This window comes from Mizuhopecten yessoensis, unplaced genomic scaffold (genome assembly GCF_002113885.1).
Source record: "Mizuhopecten yessoensis strain PY_sf001 unplaced genomic scaffold, ASM211388v2 scaffold716217, whole genome shotgun sequence".
NCBI classification, from domain to species: Eukaryota; Metazoa; Mollusca; class Bivalvia; order Pectinida; family Pectinidae; genus Mizuhopecten; species Mizuhopecten yessoensis.
In genome coordinates this window covers 53387-73927 of record NW_018480006.1, presented here as the reverse complement: position 1 = coordinate 73927, position 20541 = coordinate 53387, and the positions used below count along the sequence as shown (strand labels likewise).

At 38.2% G+C, this 20541-nt stretch overlaps 1 protein-coding gene across 1 annotated transcript in view; it reads left to right on the top strand.

The window, feature by feature from the left end:
- Positions 1-18517, top strand: part of LOC110442136 (sine oculis-binding protein homolog) — a 43218-nt gene extending 24701 nt beyond the window's left edge. Inside the window, exons 2-4 of the mRNA XM_021485601.1 lie at positions 2460-2682; positions 11827-11907; positions 14878-18517. Coding sequence (XP_021341276.1) covers positions 2460-2682; positions 11827-11907; positions 14878-16961 — 2388 coding nt within the window. The 3' untranslated portion in view covers positions 16962-18517. The remainder of the gene's footprint in view (positions 1-2459; positions 2683-11826; positions 11908-14877) is intronic.
- The last annotated feature ends 2024 nt before the right edge of the window (positions 18518-20541 follow it).

Sequence of the window (20541 nt, the reverse complement as noted above, 5' to 3'; positions counted from 1 at the left end):
ATATTTTTTCCAAAGTTACATGTTCATGAATTCCGTACCTATTTTCATACAAAATCAGCTAAGGAGAATAAAATCTTGTAACAATTAATGTTACTTCACACATATGTGTCGTGTAGGGCCTCTGTCAAGCTTGCGTTGTGTGGCACACCTGCGTCTTAATAAGAAAATGATGCTTCTCCCCTTTCAAACGCTACCAAAACAAGACATACCCTAAGTATTATCTTGCAGGGTTTTTTCTTTCATCGTTTATTAAATGGAGAAACGAGAGAGTGTGGACTATAAAGGACGTTGCGGTTGAGCTCGGCTAACCACTGTGACTGAACACATGTACACAACAATTCTGACTGTTGTAACGTTATCATTTTGTGTGTCCTCCATCGCCTTGTGTGTACAATACCTGTTACGTTCCTGAGCCAGCCAACACGTAAGTACTTACCAGTGGTAAGGTACTGACCAGTGGTAAGGTATTGATCAGTAAGGACGATACGCGACCACTCCGACCATGGTCCACTGACACCTTACCGCACTGTTTCTGGTGTACGATAATAGTTTTTTTCTAATGGTTGTTTTAATGAAAGATAATCTGGTCGAGTCCATGGATGTTGGAGTAGACCGCATTTCAAACATGCTGAAGGCTGAAACTTCTATTACAAATCATTGTTTTTTATATTTCTTTGCAAGAAAGTTTCTCTAAAATCTGGGAGGTTTTCCCCCCATAATAACACGCAGTGTTATCTTTGAAATATAAGGGTCAAGGCCACACATTTCTAACGGACGGCAATGCATTGATGACGTCGTTGTGCAGTTTGTGTTTTGCTTAATGCATTGTATATAGAGGTATCAAAGTATACAATTCTGACGAATCGGTTTTTTCAGCTTCCATGAATGTTTTTCAGTGATTAGTTTTATTTTGTTTTGTTTCGAAGAGACAGCAGCTTGGGGTGTATTGGGGTCACTAGCATCACCCTCTTATTGTAAACCTAGTTAGCTACGTACATGCAAGTCATTGGAGGAAAATACAAACTTCTTGTTATTTCATGTCAGGAATAATTCAATATGCCTTTCTACTAACGTTAAGTATATATTTTCTTTAATGTGACATGCAAGAGAAACTGCTTTTAACTGTGACCTTAAAGTGGACTTAAAAAAACTGTGTCCTTTTCTTTGACTTCATATTCAATCTATATCAAACTGTGACATTTTACCAATCAGTCTTTTGTTAACTTTGACCTTAGTATATGTATCTGAAACTGAACTTGCATCCATGTTGGATGTATAAACAGAAGTTTCTCAGCCAGGAGGTAGTAAATATTGTTTGAATATTTGGGTTCGCATTCGTGGTTTGTCGAGACATTGCCGAATTTGAGACACTCCAAACATATTGGAATGAGTCGATTTATCTACATGTGTCTGTCTGCTGTTTGACGAATTGGTAGTTAGATGCAGCATTGTCATTCACAATAACCGTTCGATAAGCTGTGGTTACCTGGGGTGGTATTTGATCTAAACTTTTAAATGTTATATAATTCTCAATAAACATCAGGAAAGCTCTCAAAATAATACTATGTCATCATTTTCAGGATTCCATGCCAAGGGGCTACAAATAATGTTTAAGCATCGACAATAGTTTGGTAAAATACAAAAGCAGCAAAGTTCCATGCTTTCAGTCCAAAGACCAAAGTAAATGTCACATTCAGAAACTCCTAGAACACATGAACTTACTTTGTACTGTACAATATTTTGATGAAATACTGGTAGTGGAACGGGACTTTTCATCGTACGACCTACTGTATAATAAAGTCGTTTGTATGTTGATATCCTAAGCTATCGTATTTCCGTCGACTAAAAGCAGAAGTACCAGTGTCGAAGTTACTTGCTGGAATCATGTACATTAGGGCGTTCTTTTGTCCTCTTCTGAACGTTCCTGTAAAACAAATCACGACTACAATTTTCAAAGTTTTGATTGGTTAAGTTTACAAAACACGGAAGTAAATGTTGATTTAACGTTTCTAACTTTAGACAGCATGAACTGAACATTGTAGATTTCTTAAAGGTCTAGTGCGTCTAGAATTTAAAAAAATAAAAATAAAAATATGTCAGATCCCAAGCTTGACTAAAATAAACGCATTGTTTTATCAATCTGATTCTTAGTGTAGATCTATATCGTCCTACTAATTGCAAGGTTTGCAAGGTTGAAGACAATCTGTTTATGTTTTGATTTCAGGAAGGGACGACTATCTTTACCATTCTATTTGTCTGTTTGTAGAAAGGCCTTTCGATTCTATGTTGAACATTTGGTAGCTACTGTTTCTGTATTATAAAGGAAGCCTAGGGCTATATCGTGGATAGTATGAGTGATATGTGTACGGTGGGTGAGCCTATCTGAAATGGTTGGTCTATTAAGACTCGGGAACGTTTAATCATTACTATAGCCATTTCTGTTTTTCTGTATGTTGCAGGACTATGCGGAGAATACTATGAATGAGCTACTGGGTTGGTATGGCTATGACAAAGTGAACAGTGAGGACACTGAACATCTCAATCTCGAGCGCTACACAAGCATCGACGACGTCCGCTCGCCAACGGACGGTGGAAGTCGAGACGACGACGATAGTATCCTCAGCGACGAGGACGACGACGACGACGACAGTCTCTCTGGGCGAAGCGACTTTTCCAGACTGAGTAAGTACGAGACGCCTCATCTTGTAAACTGATACTGCATTGGTATGGCGCGAGGAATGCGTCATATTTAGATATTTGACTTTTACACTTGCAAAAACAGTTTATCTTTGCTGTATTCAATGTTTGAGTAAGTATTCTTTTTGCATACGAAATATGGTGGTAGAAGAGACCCGCAATACCCAGAGAGAACCACCGACCTACGGCCAGTACCTGGCGACTGTTCAGTTGACAAACATATTAGGCCGTTTTCTTCAAGGATCGGTTATTGATCCACTGTTTTTTCCCTATTCGTTAACTAATCTTGTGGACATTTTCTCCTACTTTGCTTTGGAGTTTATTTCAAGCAGTAACGAGATAAATTGATTACAGTCGTTTGTAATGACAGGATACTATACTAATATGGGTTTTTGGGCTTAATGCTATTGTGTATTATGTAAAAGTTTACATGTGGGGGTGTCATCGACCGGAAGGGGTGTGTAGTGTGTGCAATGCATTGACAGTGTGGTAAAACAGCGCTTTGTCCCTGTGACGTCAAATGATAGCTACAGAAACAGATAGAGATATATCATCAATCAGAAATGTCTTTAAAAAAACATCAGCTATGTTAATTTTATGTTGATTTATTCAAAAAAATACAACATGGGCCTAATATTTTAATATCGCATTGATAAATGACTATTATCCTCACCACTACCAACATCAACGATTACTCCGCGAGGCAAACCACTCACTTCCTGTGGTTTTCTAATTTTAGAACTATCTCTCGTGCGTGCGTATGGTACCTGTACTGCCCAAGGAATAATATGGAGATGCATAGCTCGTGTACTGCGCGCCCGACGTAAACTGATACCCACAGCATTAGGGGAAATGGTGAAATTTCATCTGCAGCTGTAGGTTTAATTTTTACCACATGCATTGCCATAATGAAAGAGCCAGAGTAAATCCATCCCCGTACAAACACAGGAAGCCGGCAAACAGCCTATCATATTTTTTTCTGATTTTACACCCAAACATGACGACAAAGAGTATCGAATTTCAGAGAGATTTTATGTTCCATAATCTTGTATGCTCTTCTAAAGCTGTGGTGGAGGGTCGGTTTGTGTGTTCCACTCCTATGGTAAACCAATTAGAATGGGTCGAGAGAAAAAACGGTAAAGAGGATAAAGAATATCTGGAGATAATATTTATAACCTAATACACCCTACCCTTCTCCCCCAACAAACCTACCAGCGCCAAATACCAGTAACCTCATAATATCTCCAAAAGTCATGAATCTGGAAATAATGTACATCGTGGTGTAGCGCAGAGGGAAGCTAGGATTTCAGTGAAACTCTATAGCCGAGGGAAATACGTCTCTTACACAATGAAGACTTATGACGCCTTTATCTGCGCTAAATAAAACAGAATTGTTTCGTAGGAAAACTCGATATGATAAAGATATCCTACATGTTTGCCTGTCTGATCCTACCCTTTATTAAACAACAATGTCACTAACAACAAATAAAAACAGGAATTTATAGAGAGCTTTTGTATTTTAAATTTAAACAAAAATTGAACCTTATCTTTAAAGTTTGTACTCTTGTAATTGTTGCCTATATGTCAATAAGATATTTATGCTATGAGTTTTTGGATGTTATTTGATAAACAATTTAACGTGAAACTTTACAACAACATTCATACACTTACTGACAGTCCTAAAACTGAAAATTAAACAAAACATGAATATTTCTAAAACAATATTTTCTAAAAGACTTTGTACCTGAAAGGATATCTTTGATTACGCTGAAGCGTACAAGTCATACCAGGTTCAAAACTGATGCATGTCAGAATAAATTAGTATTTAAGTAGTATGTGTCTATACGCTGCTTGCATAGACAAAATTAGTTCAGGGCGATGAGGATATCATCTGATCAGTCGTAAACACATGCTACCTTATATAACATCAGCGACATCATTAAAAGTCACGATCCGGGTTTTTACAGAAACCATCGGGCCTCGTGTTGTCACTGTCACTGGCGAGCTCTTTCACGTGCGTGTAATATTTCAATGGTGACGTCTATTCTAGCGATAGTCTTGTCAATTTATATTAATATACTGTCTTGTTAGACATGTGTAGGCTAGTTAGGGGCGTAAATCAATACGGTTATCCCGCCTCACTGTTAGGAGATCGTTCACGTTGTAACCTAAGAGGCTCAGTCGCTGTAATGAAAGTGTCATGCACGTCGGAAAAAACTGATATTTCCTTTCAACGTAAATGTCAGTAGAATTTTAATTTCATCTAATTATTTGTGAATCTGAAGTTTGGTTGTCACATTCAAAGCATTTTACGTGTCTGTCTTTATCTTAACTCCTGACTTGTAGGTTGAAGTGTTGTATTCTAGAAAGGAGGTATTAGGCTTTTAATTGGAAATAAGTAGGCCTACATATGAAAAACTGTTAACAATACTTAAAACAACTCATTTCAGCAGCTTCCAAAAATACCGGTTGCTGACTTCGTCTTTGCAGTTGATATGTGCAGAGTTAGAGGAAGTAAGCCCCCCTTTACTGTGACTGAAGATGGACAATATGTTGAACATCATGTGAACGATCATTATAGGCTTTTGACATGTTATTTAAATCCACTATATATATGCCATTTGTAATTAGCATTATGTACCAGCATTATGGAATTTAAGCAATAGGCTTATATAAATATATGAAAATGTCTACGCCGCTTACCCTGTTCTAGAGAATAGAACGGAACAAAACGGTTCTGACACGAACGGCCTGGTTAGATCAGAGATTGTGTATCACTAGTGATGATCTCTCTGTTGGAGTTTTGTGAAACCTATACTTTCCGTGTTACTGTCTGAATTCGTCACATTTAACCGTCTTGATATAGGTACATAATACGCCTATTGTATCACAGTACTTAGTCCTCAAACTGTAACAATCCTTGAAATTAAAATACCTCATGACAAAATCACGACAAATTAGCCATACTTAGTTATATAAAATGGCATTAATTACCCACTTGTTACCTTATGTCTGAGGCATAAATAGTTATACAAAAAGTGTCATTTGATGCCGATGTATTAAGAAAAGTAAAGCATGAAAGTATTGACTTGATAGTGAATAGCCTTTTTTATCTGTATATACCGGAGTCTACTGACAAGATTGAGATATTTTAAACCCAGATATGTCGTACCTAAAACCACGGATTTATCTAAGTTCGTGCTAAAACACTGGAAGACATTGTTCAAAACACTAAAGATACATGTATCATATATATACTTATTTATTTTACAACAATTATGACTCATGTTGGCCCGGATATCAGCACGCTGGGGTCTAAATGTGGGAGGAAACCGGAGTACCCGGAGAAACCCCACGTTGTCAGACAGGTGAACCCATACATTTTCACGTCCGATTGGGGAATCGAACCACTGCGCCACCCGACCACCCGTCAGACAAATCAGTACGTTAAACATGAAATATATATAATGTTATTATCTCTGATATCTACGATGTTACATTAAGGACATGCACAATGTTTTTTTCGGCTTCCCGTATGACTTAGACTTCACGCATGATCCTACATGTAAAGACTAATTCGAGCGCTCGAAATAATAAATCGAACGCTCGAACATCTCATAGTACGAAAAACATTTAAGATTAAATAAACCAGGCTATTTCAGTAAGCAACCACGAAAGATATTATATATCGGATATCTCAGTTAGTACAACTTAAGATGTTATAAACTTGGACATCACATATTACATAAACTACTTAGATATTATGAACCCAGCACCTCACTAGTAATAGCGGCTTTGACGTCACGAATTGTCTACGAGTAATATGATTGTAAATGAATAAAGCGTATTTATAGAGAAAACAAAATTGTCTTTCCTATATATTCTGAATTCCTTCGATTCGTTCTTTAAAATGTCTTATTGCAAATAGATATTATTTTAAACAACGATAACCAACTCATCGCGTTTGGTAACTGGTCGAGCCAAAAAAAGAATCCCTCTAACTTATTGACATTAATTTTAATGTATCGTCGTTGCGCTTGGTTATAAAAGTAACCAATAGACACGTGATGATATTGGTTGCAGCGCCATCTATACAATGTGGCTGACATATAACCCCATTGTTGTCTGTCCTGGAATAACAGACATGACTGGAGAATGTGACAGCTTTGTGAAGGGTACAATACGGCTGGTCATTCGTGCTGAAATTCCGTATATTTCTCGAGTTCTCCAAAGTGTCGACTAGGTATCCATGTCGAATTCCCACGTGTCCAATGTTTCAATCTGTCATCGAACTGCTGTCACGTCAAAGGAAGCACCAAGCATCCTGTGGAACCTGATCTTTGGCCGGATATCAAGTCACCGTGTACGCTTTCTTGTTTTTGACAATTAGAGTACCATAAACAAAATAGTTATTATACAAACGATCTATACGCAAGACTGTGCTAATCAAGATGTAATCAGATATTGGGGATAGCAGGGAGGAGGAGTGTCACGTGACAGACAGGCTGACTACACTAGTGTTGTTCGGAGGATTGACATACAAATCAACATACATAATACAGATCCTTAGATGATCTAACGTGCACTTCTCGTGTAATCAAGATATCGACTGTTATTCCATTATTATTATTTTACTTCAAGATTGACATCTAGCTTAAATACCTCTATTGTCGTCGCCTGTTGTTTTAAATGCTTACCGTTTCTGCTTGATGCAGCAAACAAGAATGGAACGCCACAGCGCATTGTCTGCTATCGTTTTCTGTCAATGAGTCTTTTAAACAACTAGACATTGTTCGATGGAAATAGATCCTAAGGTATGAAATTGACACTTAATATCAGAATTTGCTGGATAAATGTTTAATTGTTTTACGTAAATGTTTATGTCTGTTGGAGTTGCATCTTTTTAACCTATTCATGGGAACTGTCGCCTGCTTACTCTGGTCAGGTAGAATGGCTTCCATTTAACTAGACGTGACACTTATAAAGTCCTCTTGATTTGTTGATTATGATCATCTGGAAAGCGTTTTCTTTGACTTCCGAGGGACACATAGGTCTACTAATGTTAATGTATAGAGTCGCATTGAGTAGTTTGGTGTTCACTCGGCACATGGCGAGCAGTACCGTGTTTACCAGTGACATTAGCCTCCTGTACCTCTGTCGTAGTGTTGCTGTCCCTTTCGATATATTTTTTCCATTTGATATGTTTTTTCTGTCATACTTACGATTATATATAGCATATTTGAGTGCCTGATTTTTCTTTGATACACAACTATATAGCACCGACTAATTGAATCAATAGTTAACCACAAACCAAACGGAAACAATTTTGGAACAATTATTTTTTCACGCAATAAATCTTTGAATATTCTGAGTATCATGAGTACTGAGTGCTTTACGCCTTACACTTGGGGTGCTAACGAAACAGTACAATTTATGTCATGCCGTTTAGCCATTTTTACAGTATCTCTGTTCAAATAAACCAATGTTGACGGTCACGTTCGCCATTACTATTTTGTCTGTTCATTATAGCTTCCCATAACAAAAACCCAAGTTTATTAATGCGAACTTCAGCAGATCATACATATTTCTCATTATATACGGCCGGATTTTGTTTTCGGTGGTTACCGATTTCAGCAGCTCTAAATATCTATCAGTGTCGCCTTAATTAAGTTTGAAATATAAGAAGGATGTGTTACTTTACATATTGCGTTGCTTCCATGACGCTATCCTATTATTGGTCAACATAATGACAATGCTGAAAACTTAATAGGCCCCACCAGTCACTCGGAGCTATCGGAATACCTATGTAACATTCGGTCTCATAGGAAGGGAGATAAGAGGAGGAAATTATCCCACGAACAGAGGATCATCTGACGAGCGAGGTGCTGAGCGACCGACTAGAACTGTCGTCCTACGGAGTAATTTATAGCTTTCTTTGGATAGAAAGCAGAAATACGAGTCTTTACTAAGTTTATTTGAAGTAACTTGAGCACATGTCTAGACTCTGCAAGGATTTCGTTTCGTTCTAATTACCCATTCCGTATTATCATGATGCCTCAGCCCTCGAAATGGAAGAGGAGATGATTGCACTGACGTGTCTTCATTTCTCGCACTTACATTCACACAGATCCTGAGTGTCAGACCACGTCAATTGAGAGGTAGCTAGAATTAGTTGGTAATTATAAAATTTACCCGAGAGGGATATCAATCTCCCCGATTAACGTTAGAATCGGAGACTAATTTGTAATGTACACCCCTTGTAACGTTTTTCTGAGCTCACCTGGACTCCAGACTATCAATTAGATTGAAGGACAGGTGTGAATTAGTCGTTAAATTTGATAGCTCTTTCCTTTTGAATTGAAACCTCCGCCTTACAAAAGAGTCCCTTCGTTAACAAAGACAGACCGGCAGGATATAACTAGCCTTACATACCAGCCAGAGAGTTAAAGGTAGAGAGACGAAACCCTTCTATGAGTCATGAATGTGTGCTGCAAACTTTGTCACCTACCCGATAACGTTCTCAAATGAAAGTCAAGACCCCGAAAAAGTTTACATAAGGCGAGTATAAGTTTACACAACATGAGTATCATGAATAATTGTCAGAGTCTTTCAATCTCTTTTAAGAACCTTAAAACTCAGGTGAGGTCTACAAAAAACAGAGTAGAAAGTGGATACGAACCTTCCGGCAACTTTGGTGGTCATAATAGATAGTTACAGAAGTAATTTGTCGCAACGATTCCTTTTTATTGTAATAATCAATATCATTTATTTTTTCCGATGTTTTATATCCCATTGAAATTTCTTTAAATCTTTTCAGTAAAAACACTTCCTTAACTGTTATACATATTGATAGTGAAATGTAAGCGCATATTGTTCACTGACGTCATTAATTACACCTCTACCCCGTTGTCTAATGACGTTACTTTCGATTTTATTGACAAAATAAGGTCAAGCGTCCAGTTGTCTTCGTAGTATACCCACACAAATAAAACGGATAGGTTTCCCAATAGTTTGAAAATAACTGACGCTGTAAACCAACACTAATCGGGTTAGCCATGCTTGCTGTAACACCCTGAATTTCGTCGGTAACGCTTGTTGTTTCTTAGAAGCATTAACTGCGCAATGCTGACCGAGATGTTTGACTTGTATCCACGATATCCAACGGCTGGTGCCATACATACTGCTCGAGTAGTTACGTGGTGTAGAACTTTTACAAAACATTTTGTTTACTTCCGGTTTTAGGTTTTTGTGATTTCTCTTTGTTTTCGAGTCTGATCGTTCCTTTTTCCTGTCTTTTCAACTTCATGCATTCAAGCTCTGGAACTACTTTGTTCCTGTTTTTCAAGCAGTAACAATACAATGTATTTGGTGGGAATTTTTGTTCCAAACTGTGACACTACTTTGTACGCGTGTTTTTAAGTTTTAGTAATATTCTTATCCATCCTGTGTCTTTAACCTTTATTACTAATTTGCCCGTTGGTGTCGATGCTTTGTTTGCATTTTGTTTGTTGGTGTTGATGCTTTGTTGCTAATTTGTCAGTTGCTTTTGATGCTGTGTTAGTATTTTTTTGTCCGTTGGAGTTGATGCTGTGTTACTATTTTGTCCGTTGGAGTTGATGTTGTGTTACTATTTTGTCCGTAAGTGTTGATGCTGTGTTACTATTTATTCAGTTGCTTTTGATGCTGTGTTACAATTTAGTCAGTTTGTGTTGATGCTGTGTTACTATTTTGTCAGTTTGTGTTGATGCTGTGTTACTATTTTGTCCGTTAGTGTTTATGCTGTGTTACTATTTTGTCAGTTTGTGTTGATGCTGTGTTACTATTTTGTCAGTTTGTGTTGATGCTGTGTTACTATTTTGTCAGTTTGTGTTGATGCTGTGTTACTATTTTGTCAGTTTGTGTTGATGCTGTGTTACTATTTTGTCAGTTTGTGTTGATGCTGTGTTACTATTTTGTCAGTTTGTGTTGATGCTGTGTTACTATTTTGTCAGTTTGTGTTGATGCTGTGTTACTATTTTGTCAGTTTGTGTTGATGCTGTGTTACTATTGTGTCAGTTTGTGTCGATGCTGTGTTACTATTGTGTCAGTTTGAGTTGAGCTGTGTTACTATTGTGTCAGTTTGTGTTGAGCTGTGTTACTATTTTGTCAGTTTGTGTTAATGCTGTGTTACTATTTTGTCCGTTAGTGTTTATGCTGTGTTACTATTTTGTCCGTTAGTGTTGATGCTGTGTTACTATTTTGTCCGTTAGTGTTGATGCTGTGTTGCTATTATGTCTATGGATGTTGGTTTGTGTTTATATTTTGTCCGTTGGTGTTGATGCTTTGTTACTATTTTGTCTGTTAGTGTTGATGCTGTGATACTATTTGTTCAGGTGTGAGTTTCAGTTCCATTGCCATTTTTACCTTTTGTATTCAATCTGAGGTTCTATTTTTTCTGTTTTACTTTACATTGATTTCAATGAATTGTCATCACACTCTTATTAACTTGGAATTGAAAGTGTGTTGTTTAGGATCAGGTGCATTATATGTGTGTTCAGTATACCTCTCTAATGGAGGACGAATAGCAGGTGACTACAGGTCCTTATGCTAGTAGAAGCGCATGTCACCTCAAAATTATCGATCTCAGCAACCTGATGGTTATCCACCGTTACAGGTGCCCCAACAACCGCCCGGCAACTCGCTACAATTTAAACAGATCAGTCTGCTAGTCTTCGTTACTGCTTTCACACAGTCTAAATTTCTTGCTCAATTTCATTCATTTTCAGCGAATTATTTTAACTGATTGATTTGTAGGTAAGTGGTAGATTTTAAATATAAATGGTATTCAAGCATTGTATATCTTGATTTGTTAGTTAATCTGAAACATAACTCGGTTGAGGATCATTTCTAGTTGTTTACGACTCGTAATTGTATGTACTTACCATATTTTCCGGGTCATTTTACGAAGAGAATGTTTCTAAAAATAATTTACGTGTCACAATAATTATATTTGTCGGCGTATCCGGGTATAGTCCTCTATGAGGTACGACCTCTAACTGTCATACAGTCGTCAATTACTTAACATGGTCGATAATTGACTAAAATACCTACTACTCTCTCTAACTGTTATTTATCATTTTGTCGTTGCAGGTAGAAGTAACAGTGAGTCCAGTCTAGCTGCTCAACACCGAAATCTGGTGTCTGCCCTGACGAAGAAGCACGGCCTTACAGGTACGCCATTCAGAATCATAACTTTGTAACACAAGGGACCGGAGAATGATGACACCTCTTGTTTTGTGTAGCGAACGTTATTAGATGTTTATGGGTTAAGATGAAACGCCTGGTCAAAATGTTGTAATCCACGGATTGTGTATATATACTATGGAAATCTCGGCCATTTTCTTGCTGCGTATCTATCATTTAACAGCTGGACTCAATTGTCAGATAGTTTTAACGGCTAATGAGACGGGATTTGTAGTTTCATTTTTTCGCAACAACAGGGTAAAAATGACCGAGCTTTCCAATTGTTTTACTACATGTGGATGTGCGTGTAAAGCTTTAAGCGTCTCGTAGTAACACCCCCATACATCAGGAATATTCTCAAAATGCATTTTGTGTCAGCTTCCTACAGTCCCGTGATTAGAACGCCTATACATTGTACAGAGTGTACAATTACGAGCTAAAAAACAGGATTTTGGTAATCATTACTATTTTGTTATTATCCGTTTTAGCTATTTGGATATTTACCCACAGAATTTCTTTGCGTGGTACTTTTAAATGAAAATACATGACAAATTTGTTAACCTAAAATGAGTTTCCACCACACGCAAGTTCAAAAGACTGATCTCAAATTTAGAGCTGGTTTTTTTCATATAAATATACTTCGATACTACAGTGTACGTGTACTTTTATTAGTCCTGAAATGACAATGAGTTAAAGATCTGTTTACAATATGACGAATACGTATATGTGCTCAGTAAAGGAGGCCATTATATTTACCGTGTCTTAATTAATACGATTACCTTTGTATAGTCTTCTTTTTAATGATTATATCGTCATGTCACTTGTCCTAATTATGACGTCACACTTTCAAACAGAAGTACTTGTAGTAACCGCTGGAAATCGTGATAGGTCACATAACTACAAACACCAGGGAAACCGCTGTTTAGCACAGACATTTTACGTTAACATTATTTATCTTTTTACATAAATAACTGTTATTGATGTGTGTTTTGTCTATAATGTTTATTGACACGGTATTCAGACCAACTAGCAAACATATATCAGCGCGTGCTCACGATCAATGAACCGTGGCTAGGTGGAAGGCAATTGTACTATTTGTCACAATGAGCAAAATTCAGTTTGTAACTCGAACCTATAATGCAAAATTTAGAACTCTCTAAAGTTGTGAATGTGGATGTATTACTCGGGCTGTTCAAGTACACCCAGATACCGAAATAGGATTAGTAAGATATCTTTCTCGATATTAATTTATTTGAATTTGAGAAACAAAAGTGTCATAGACGTGTTTAAGTCCAGTTTGTTATTACTCATTTGTCGATAAAGTTAACCTTATAAGCGCATATTTCCTTTTACCAAGAAATTATGTTCGATCTTATTTTTTAAACCTAACAACAATGTCTACACGATTTATATAGCAGTGGTTTCCCCTGTAAAGCAACAGTGTTGAACATATAACAACGACATCTAATTACAGAGAAATAACGAAATTCGAGAAGTCCCTCCTCTTCAGCGGACGTAGGTCCATAGTTGCGTCTGATGGTCTGCTGAAATCGTATACCTGCAAGCTAATCCTTCAAAAGGCACCCGATTTAAATCAAATCAAGCAATTTCGAATCCACCCAATCGATACAGGGTGTAGGGTGTCACGATTCAGTCTATACAGAGAAAGAACGTGCATCTGGCCCTTTACACAGCGGGGTATTGGGTGACAGGGATCGAACCACGCGCGACAATGATATCCCCTAGATATTCAGAACATGAAAACAGGAAGAAGTTTCATACCACAATTAAATGGAACAGATACTCCTGGTATTGTTTAACTATTGTCTCCGTTTAAGTGTAGTCTGGCCGCTCTAAGGCTGAGTACGTAAGCATCTCTAAGACTGGCGTTACACGGAGACATTACCGTCCGGGGTAGGGCCATACTATCAAAGTCCCTATTAGATTTTCCCGAGAATGGTAATCGAATCCTAGGTTTATTGTTCCTCGTTCCCTTCGGGCCAGAAAAGGCATACAATACGTATCATTTACACCCACTATAATAGATTGCTGTTGTTTGGCCTTTCAAGTAAATAATAAGTTGTACTCTTTTACAAAATATGATATATTTTTAACTTCACATAAAGGTATCCATTTTACTTCACAACAAGATATAACAACCTAACAAGACATAGTTGTATATATAGAAGTTGAGTAGGTTGACAAAGCTCCCGTGACAAGAACTGTATTGGATCGTTCTGTATAAAAACAAATCCTTTATTTTCTCAGATTACAATAATTTGTTAATCAAATAGATCTGTAGTTATATAAAGCTTTTTGAAGTATGACCAGTAAAAAGTCTGTAATCGGTAGCAATACGCTCCAATGTAAGTGTTAAATGAATAATCATTCATAGTATGAAATCAACATTTATAACAATGTTAAAATAATATTTCAAATTCAAGCCATGTTTTCCCGGGAAAAGACATGCAATTGTTTAAAGTGGCAATAATTCATATTTTGTGCACCGAAATACAATCCATTAAAACGCTATTAAATTCAATATGATGTATGCTCCTATTTCAAACAAGCTCTCATTTAGCGGGTAACATTAAACACGATATCTCGCTGGAGAATTACCGATGGAATTCTATACAATGTGCATTTGAATACCTTTTTTAATGGAAGCAATTCACTCTCGTGTAACCTCGACTGGCCAGGTGACGTCACGCGTAGGTAATCCTCATTTCCATGCACTTTATACACGAGTGTTTACTGCCCCAGCTTTTGTTTATGGCATTACGAAACTACACTGTAAATAAAACCAAGGAGAATGTTTTGGGCCTAATAGTGGCTTCTATACTGTATCTAATGATCCGTACAGGCTTACCACTAATTATATCATATAGTACATCACGACAGATTAAGTTATAAGCACGTATACGTTATATTCAAGCGGTTGGTTTTCTGTTTGGACAGGTGCTCCAGATGGGACATTGCCGAGCGGCTACATCACGTGTGCATGGTGTCAGAAACCCGGAATAAAGCTTTTCACCTTAAAGACCTCCACCACAACCAAAGCCTTCTGTAGCGAGGTGTGCTTCACGCAGTGCCGGCGTGCATCGTTCAAAAAGAACCGAATTTGTGATTGGTGCAAGCATGTTCGTCACACTGTGAACTACGTTGACTTTCAAGATGGCGAACAGCAACTTCAGTTCTGCAGTGCTAAATGCTTAAATCAATACAAAATGAAAATATTTTGTAAGGAAACACAGGAACATTTACAACAAATTCAGAGTCAAAGTGACAATGTATCTTCGTCTAAAAGTCCGGACAGACAGATTCTGATAACACCGGATCTCTGGATGAAGGATTCGCCCTCTACAGAGGAAAAAAGTGAGAGCAAGCCAAAAGAGACGACACCTCACAGAGATAATCAAATTGAATCATATAGCAACAGAGGAAACCAGAGAGAAAATCACCGTGATGGTCACAGTCACAAGGAAAAAGTCGGTCACATTCACAGAGACAGTCGACGTGAGGAGAGAGAAAAGACAAGGAAACACTCGACTAAGACGGAATGGAGGAGTGACGTCCACAAGTCTCGCTCTCACAGTGAGATAGACAGACCTCGGAGTATGATGGATCGTTTGGTTCGTAATCGACACCGGAGGTCGCCCTCCAAGGACTCTGCTGGTCTTGCAAGTCCACAGATCCCATCATCGGACTCTTCCCCCACGGCGACATCGACAGTACAGCCTAACGCTATGTTAGCAAACGCTGCTGGATACCCTTCGATGCCATTGATTCCTCCGCACTTGTGGGGCGCTTTCGGTCCAGGCATGCCTCCAATGGGTCCTATTCCGCCCTGGTTTTACGGAGGATATATGCCTCCTGTTCCCGGAATTTTGCCCGGGGGACAAATCCCAAACACAGACGGTCTACTCCGTCCACCTAGCAGTAGGATGTCTACACCTACACCAAGTAGACCGACCCTATCTCCGGATTCGTCGTCACCGTCGACAACACTAAACACAAACCTAGCTTCGGCCAAGCAAAGTGGTACATCAGCGACCTTCGGTGGTACGAAATGCGCCCAAAAGGCACCAGGCGCTACGTCTTTTCTGTCGGGAATGGCGAACATCTGGAATGGCCCTGCGATGCTAGGGTTCGATCCGAGTTTAGGCGGGGCAGGGTACAGACAGGGATCTCAATATCTAGGTGGTATGCCTCCAGTGACTATGATCATGCCCGTACCGTTCCCCATGCCAGTGCCCTTCCCGGTACCGCTACCTCTACCGTTAAAGATGGAACAAATCATGGAAGTGTATAATAAGAAACTGGAACAAACTAAAAATGAAAAAAAGGAAGAACCTGTTTCCCAACGCAAACAAACTGATGAGGCTCTAATCGAGTCTCAAAGGAACCACAGAATTAAGGTAGAATTAAGTGATTCTAGTGACACAGACATTTTAAAGAAACATGATAAAACGTCACTTCCTTGTGTTTCATATTCAGAGAGAGCAAGCAGTGTCACATCTTGCCCGGATCTTTCCGACATTCACTCTACAGCGCATGATCTATCAACCCGGAAGCGACCTTTGACACCACGCCTTGATGGATCGTTAGATCTTAGTAAGAGACCGAGGTCCGAGGCGAATACTACTCCGGACTCCTATGACGGTGCGATTGACTTATCAATGGACAGTTCCATGACAAGGTACAAAATGTCTCCGGGCAAGGAAAATCGAGAAGCAAACGAGTCTGACATTTCTCAGGATGGCGAGGAACGAGACATTTCAAACGGTGAATTAGGTTTGAAAATTCCTAGGATTCATATCATTACACCGAGAAGTGAACCGCCTCTTAACCAGCAGCTTCCGCTTCCGCCATCAGAGCACAAATATTCAAACAGAAGGGGACTTATTCTTGATGCCCCGTCTACTCCAAATCGTCCTAGAAGTCCCTCTCCTGAAAGGAGGAGTTATGTTCGATCGGTACCACGTGATGTGATGGAGGCCGCCAGGCGGCGCTGTCTTCGTGCTAGGATTCGCACAAAGTAATGGCGTTTAGAGAGCATGGTCATGTGCAATGCAACTGTTTCCTTTCCTTGAAGAAAGTACTTTAAAAAATAAGGTGTTAAATACCGGTAACCTCTTATTATTGTACTCTGAGCAAATTATTAAAATGTGCTGTAGGCCTGTATGAACCGTTTTTCTCTGAAATGATGTACAACTTTGATGAAAGACATTGTTTCTTTGGTCCATACATAACCAGGCCTCTCGCATTTTCAAGTGTTATTTGTCAGATTTGTCTTACACAAACATATATCGGGGGAAAGAGACCTTGCGAGTGTTGATTGTATCTGATATGAAAGCAATTGTGCAGTGGTTTTATCAGTGCATTTGAAAGATTGAGCTTAACGGAACGTTATTTTTATGATGCAAGGGAACTAACTCTATCTTTGATGCCGATAGCAGTGTCATTCAGATCAATCAGCTTTTGTTGTACATACGTTAATGCTTCGAATTAGTTTTCAATCATGATATTGTATTTCAATAAATCGGTAAAGTTCTTTTCCAAACAAAAAAGAATAAATAAGCTGGTTTTACTAGTTAAGGAACCTATGGTCAATGAGAAAAGTATCTGTACTGATTCAACCATTGATTGGTACATGTATGAGCGATGCACATAAAACCGCTATTGGGACATTTTCTTTGTAATTAGCTGTTACGTTTTTTCTTCGTTAACAAAGTGCTAATATGATTGTACTTTAATTTATTTTGTTGTGTTTGTATGTGGTATCTTGTTATATAACCTCCTAGGCACGTGTAACGATAAGAATAACTTGTTTAGTAGATTATTTTCAACAGGAATTATAACATTATTTTAATGAACTTCAAAAATATATAAAGTATCGGAATCGAATCCATAGCATATGTTGCTTTGCTACTCATTTTCATCATCCTGGCCAGGTGTTTCATGCGAATTAGACATTTCCAAATCAATCCTTTTTTTTAAACAAAATATTTACAAATTAATCCTTTTTGGAAACAAAATATTTAAACATAATATACATCGGTGGTCTATGCCTATTTCGGTGCCTATTTATGTGAATCGAAAGAAGTCTGATCAAGCAGGGATCGTGTAGACAACTGCCTCTGTTAATTATACTATAACTCTTCAAGTGTGAACGAATTAATGATGACGTGGATAAACTATTTCCCATCTGCTTGTGTGCAATGGTGTGTGCACATATACTGATGGAGTGCGCAGTAGTATTGCCCATCTGATTCCTAAGATCCTGTATTTTCTTTGTATATGCGTGTACAAATGTACTACTGTATAACGTTGCTGTACCCAAATTGGGACACTTACTGGAAACAAATCATTCAGAAATGATCGTGCAATAAAAACTGGTAAGATGGAGTGATATTGTACAGTAGTATGGAGTAGTATTGTACAGTAATATGGCGTAGTATTGTACAGTAGTATGGAGTAGTATTGTATTACGGAGTAGTATTGTACAGTAGTATGGAGTAGTATTGTACAGTAGTATGGCGTAGTATTGTACAGTAGTATGGAGTAGTATTGTATTACGGAGTAGTATTGTACAGTAGTATGGAGTAGTATTGTATTACGGAGTAGTATTGTACAGTANTATTGTACAGTAATATGGAGTAGTATTGTACAGTAATATGGAGTAGTATTGTACAGTAGTATGGATTAATATTGTACAGTAATATGGAGTAATATTGTACAGTAGTATGGAGTAATATTGTACAGTAATATGGAGTAGTATTGTACAGTAGTATGGAGTAATAATGTACAGTAATATGGAGTAATATTGTACAGTAGTATGGAGTAGTATTGTACAGTAGTATGGAGTAATATTGTACAGTAATATGGAGTAGTATTGTACAGTAATATGGAGTAATATTGTACAATAATATGGAATAGTATTGTACAGTAACTCTTGGGGGTCCAACTTCCGCTGCTCAATCCCAGACAAAGGTTTTTGGATTCAAATATCATGAAACGCTGAAAATAGTCATTGTTCCTTACAAACTCTTTTGTCAAAGGTCAAATAATTCGCGATGTTTATAATTCTCTGTTGCATAATCAATTGTTAAACTGTATTTGTTTTGAGTGTCCTGGTCAAAATCATGTCGTCGGTACACAAACTACGTATTTATTATGCTACATAGCAATAGTACATGTACAAATGTAGAGCTTATGGTAACTTGTCGGTATCAAACCTACAGTTCTGTTGCAAATGTTGAAATTTGTTTGCATAATAAACCTTTGTTGATAGTAATTTGTCGATGATTTTCTTTTGATTTCCCGGTAAACTGTATTTGCCAATAGGAATTGTATATATTCTCACTTGTTCAGTGAACAGAACTCAAAATTGACAAAAGTCGGAGTTGGTCTGATGAACCTAAGACACACTATGGACTTTTAGCATCTAGTAATAGATACCACGTGAGTAACAATATACATGGATACATACATCATAGGTCAGCAGACGACATTTTTCCAGCTATGCAATGAACGGTTTGTCATTATGATCGTTTCGCCGAGAGAACATGGCTGATCACAGGTACTAGCCTCGTCTGTCAATACACCTGTAATATAATCAAGCTTGCTAACTCTGTCCCCCTAGTTAATGAACCCGTTCCAGAAAACATGTGCTTTTGTCGTAGCCATTCCTTAGTATCACGCCGGGAGCAGTCTAGATCGTCAGGAAAATATTTTTTCTTTAATTTGATGTATGATTTGCCATATATCATGCAGTATAATTTTCAATTGTATGATTGCTCATGGCCTTACATTATCATGTCGGACATTCGAGCTAGAAGCCAATTAGCGTCGAGGTCACAAAAGATAGAGAAAATGGCAGGCTCTGTTCACATTTCCTTGCCTAACTACACCATGTCATCTGACGACACTTGTCTATCTACACCATGTCAGCTGACGACACTTGTCTAACTACACCATGTCATCTGACGACACTTGTCTAACTACACCATGTCAGCTGACGACACTTGCCTAACTACACCACGCCAGCTGACGACACTTGTCTAACTACACTATGTCAGCTGACGACACTTGACTAACTACACCATGTCAGCTGACGATACTTGTCTAACTACACCATTTCCGCTTACGACACTTGACTAACTACACCATGTCAATTGACGACACTTGACTAACTACACCATGTCAGCTGACAACACTTGTCTACCTACACCATGTCAGCTGACGATACTTGTCTACTTTCACCATGTCAGCTGACGACACTTGTCTAACTACACCATGTTAGCTGACGGCACTTGACTAACTATACCATGTCGATTGACGACACTTGACTAACTACAACATGTCATCTGACGACACTTGTCTAGCTACACCATGTAAGCTGACGACACTTGACTAACTACACCATGTCAGCTGACGACAATTGTCTAGCTACACAATGTCAGCTGACAACACTTGACTAACTACACCATGTCAGCTGACGACACTTGTCTAACTACACAATGTCAGATGACGACACTTGTCTAGCTACAACATGTCAGCTGACGACACTTGTCTACCTTCACCATGTCAGCTGACGACACTTGTCTAACTACACCATGT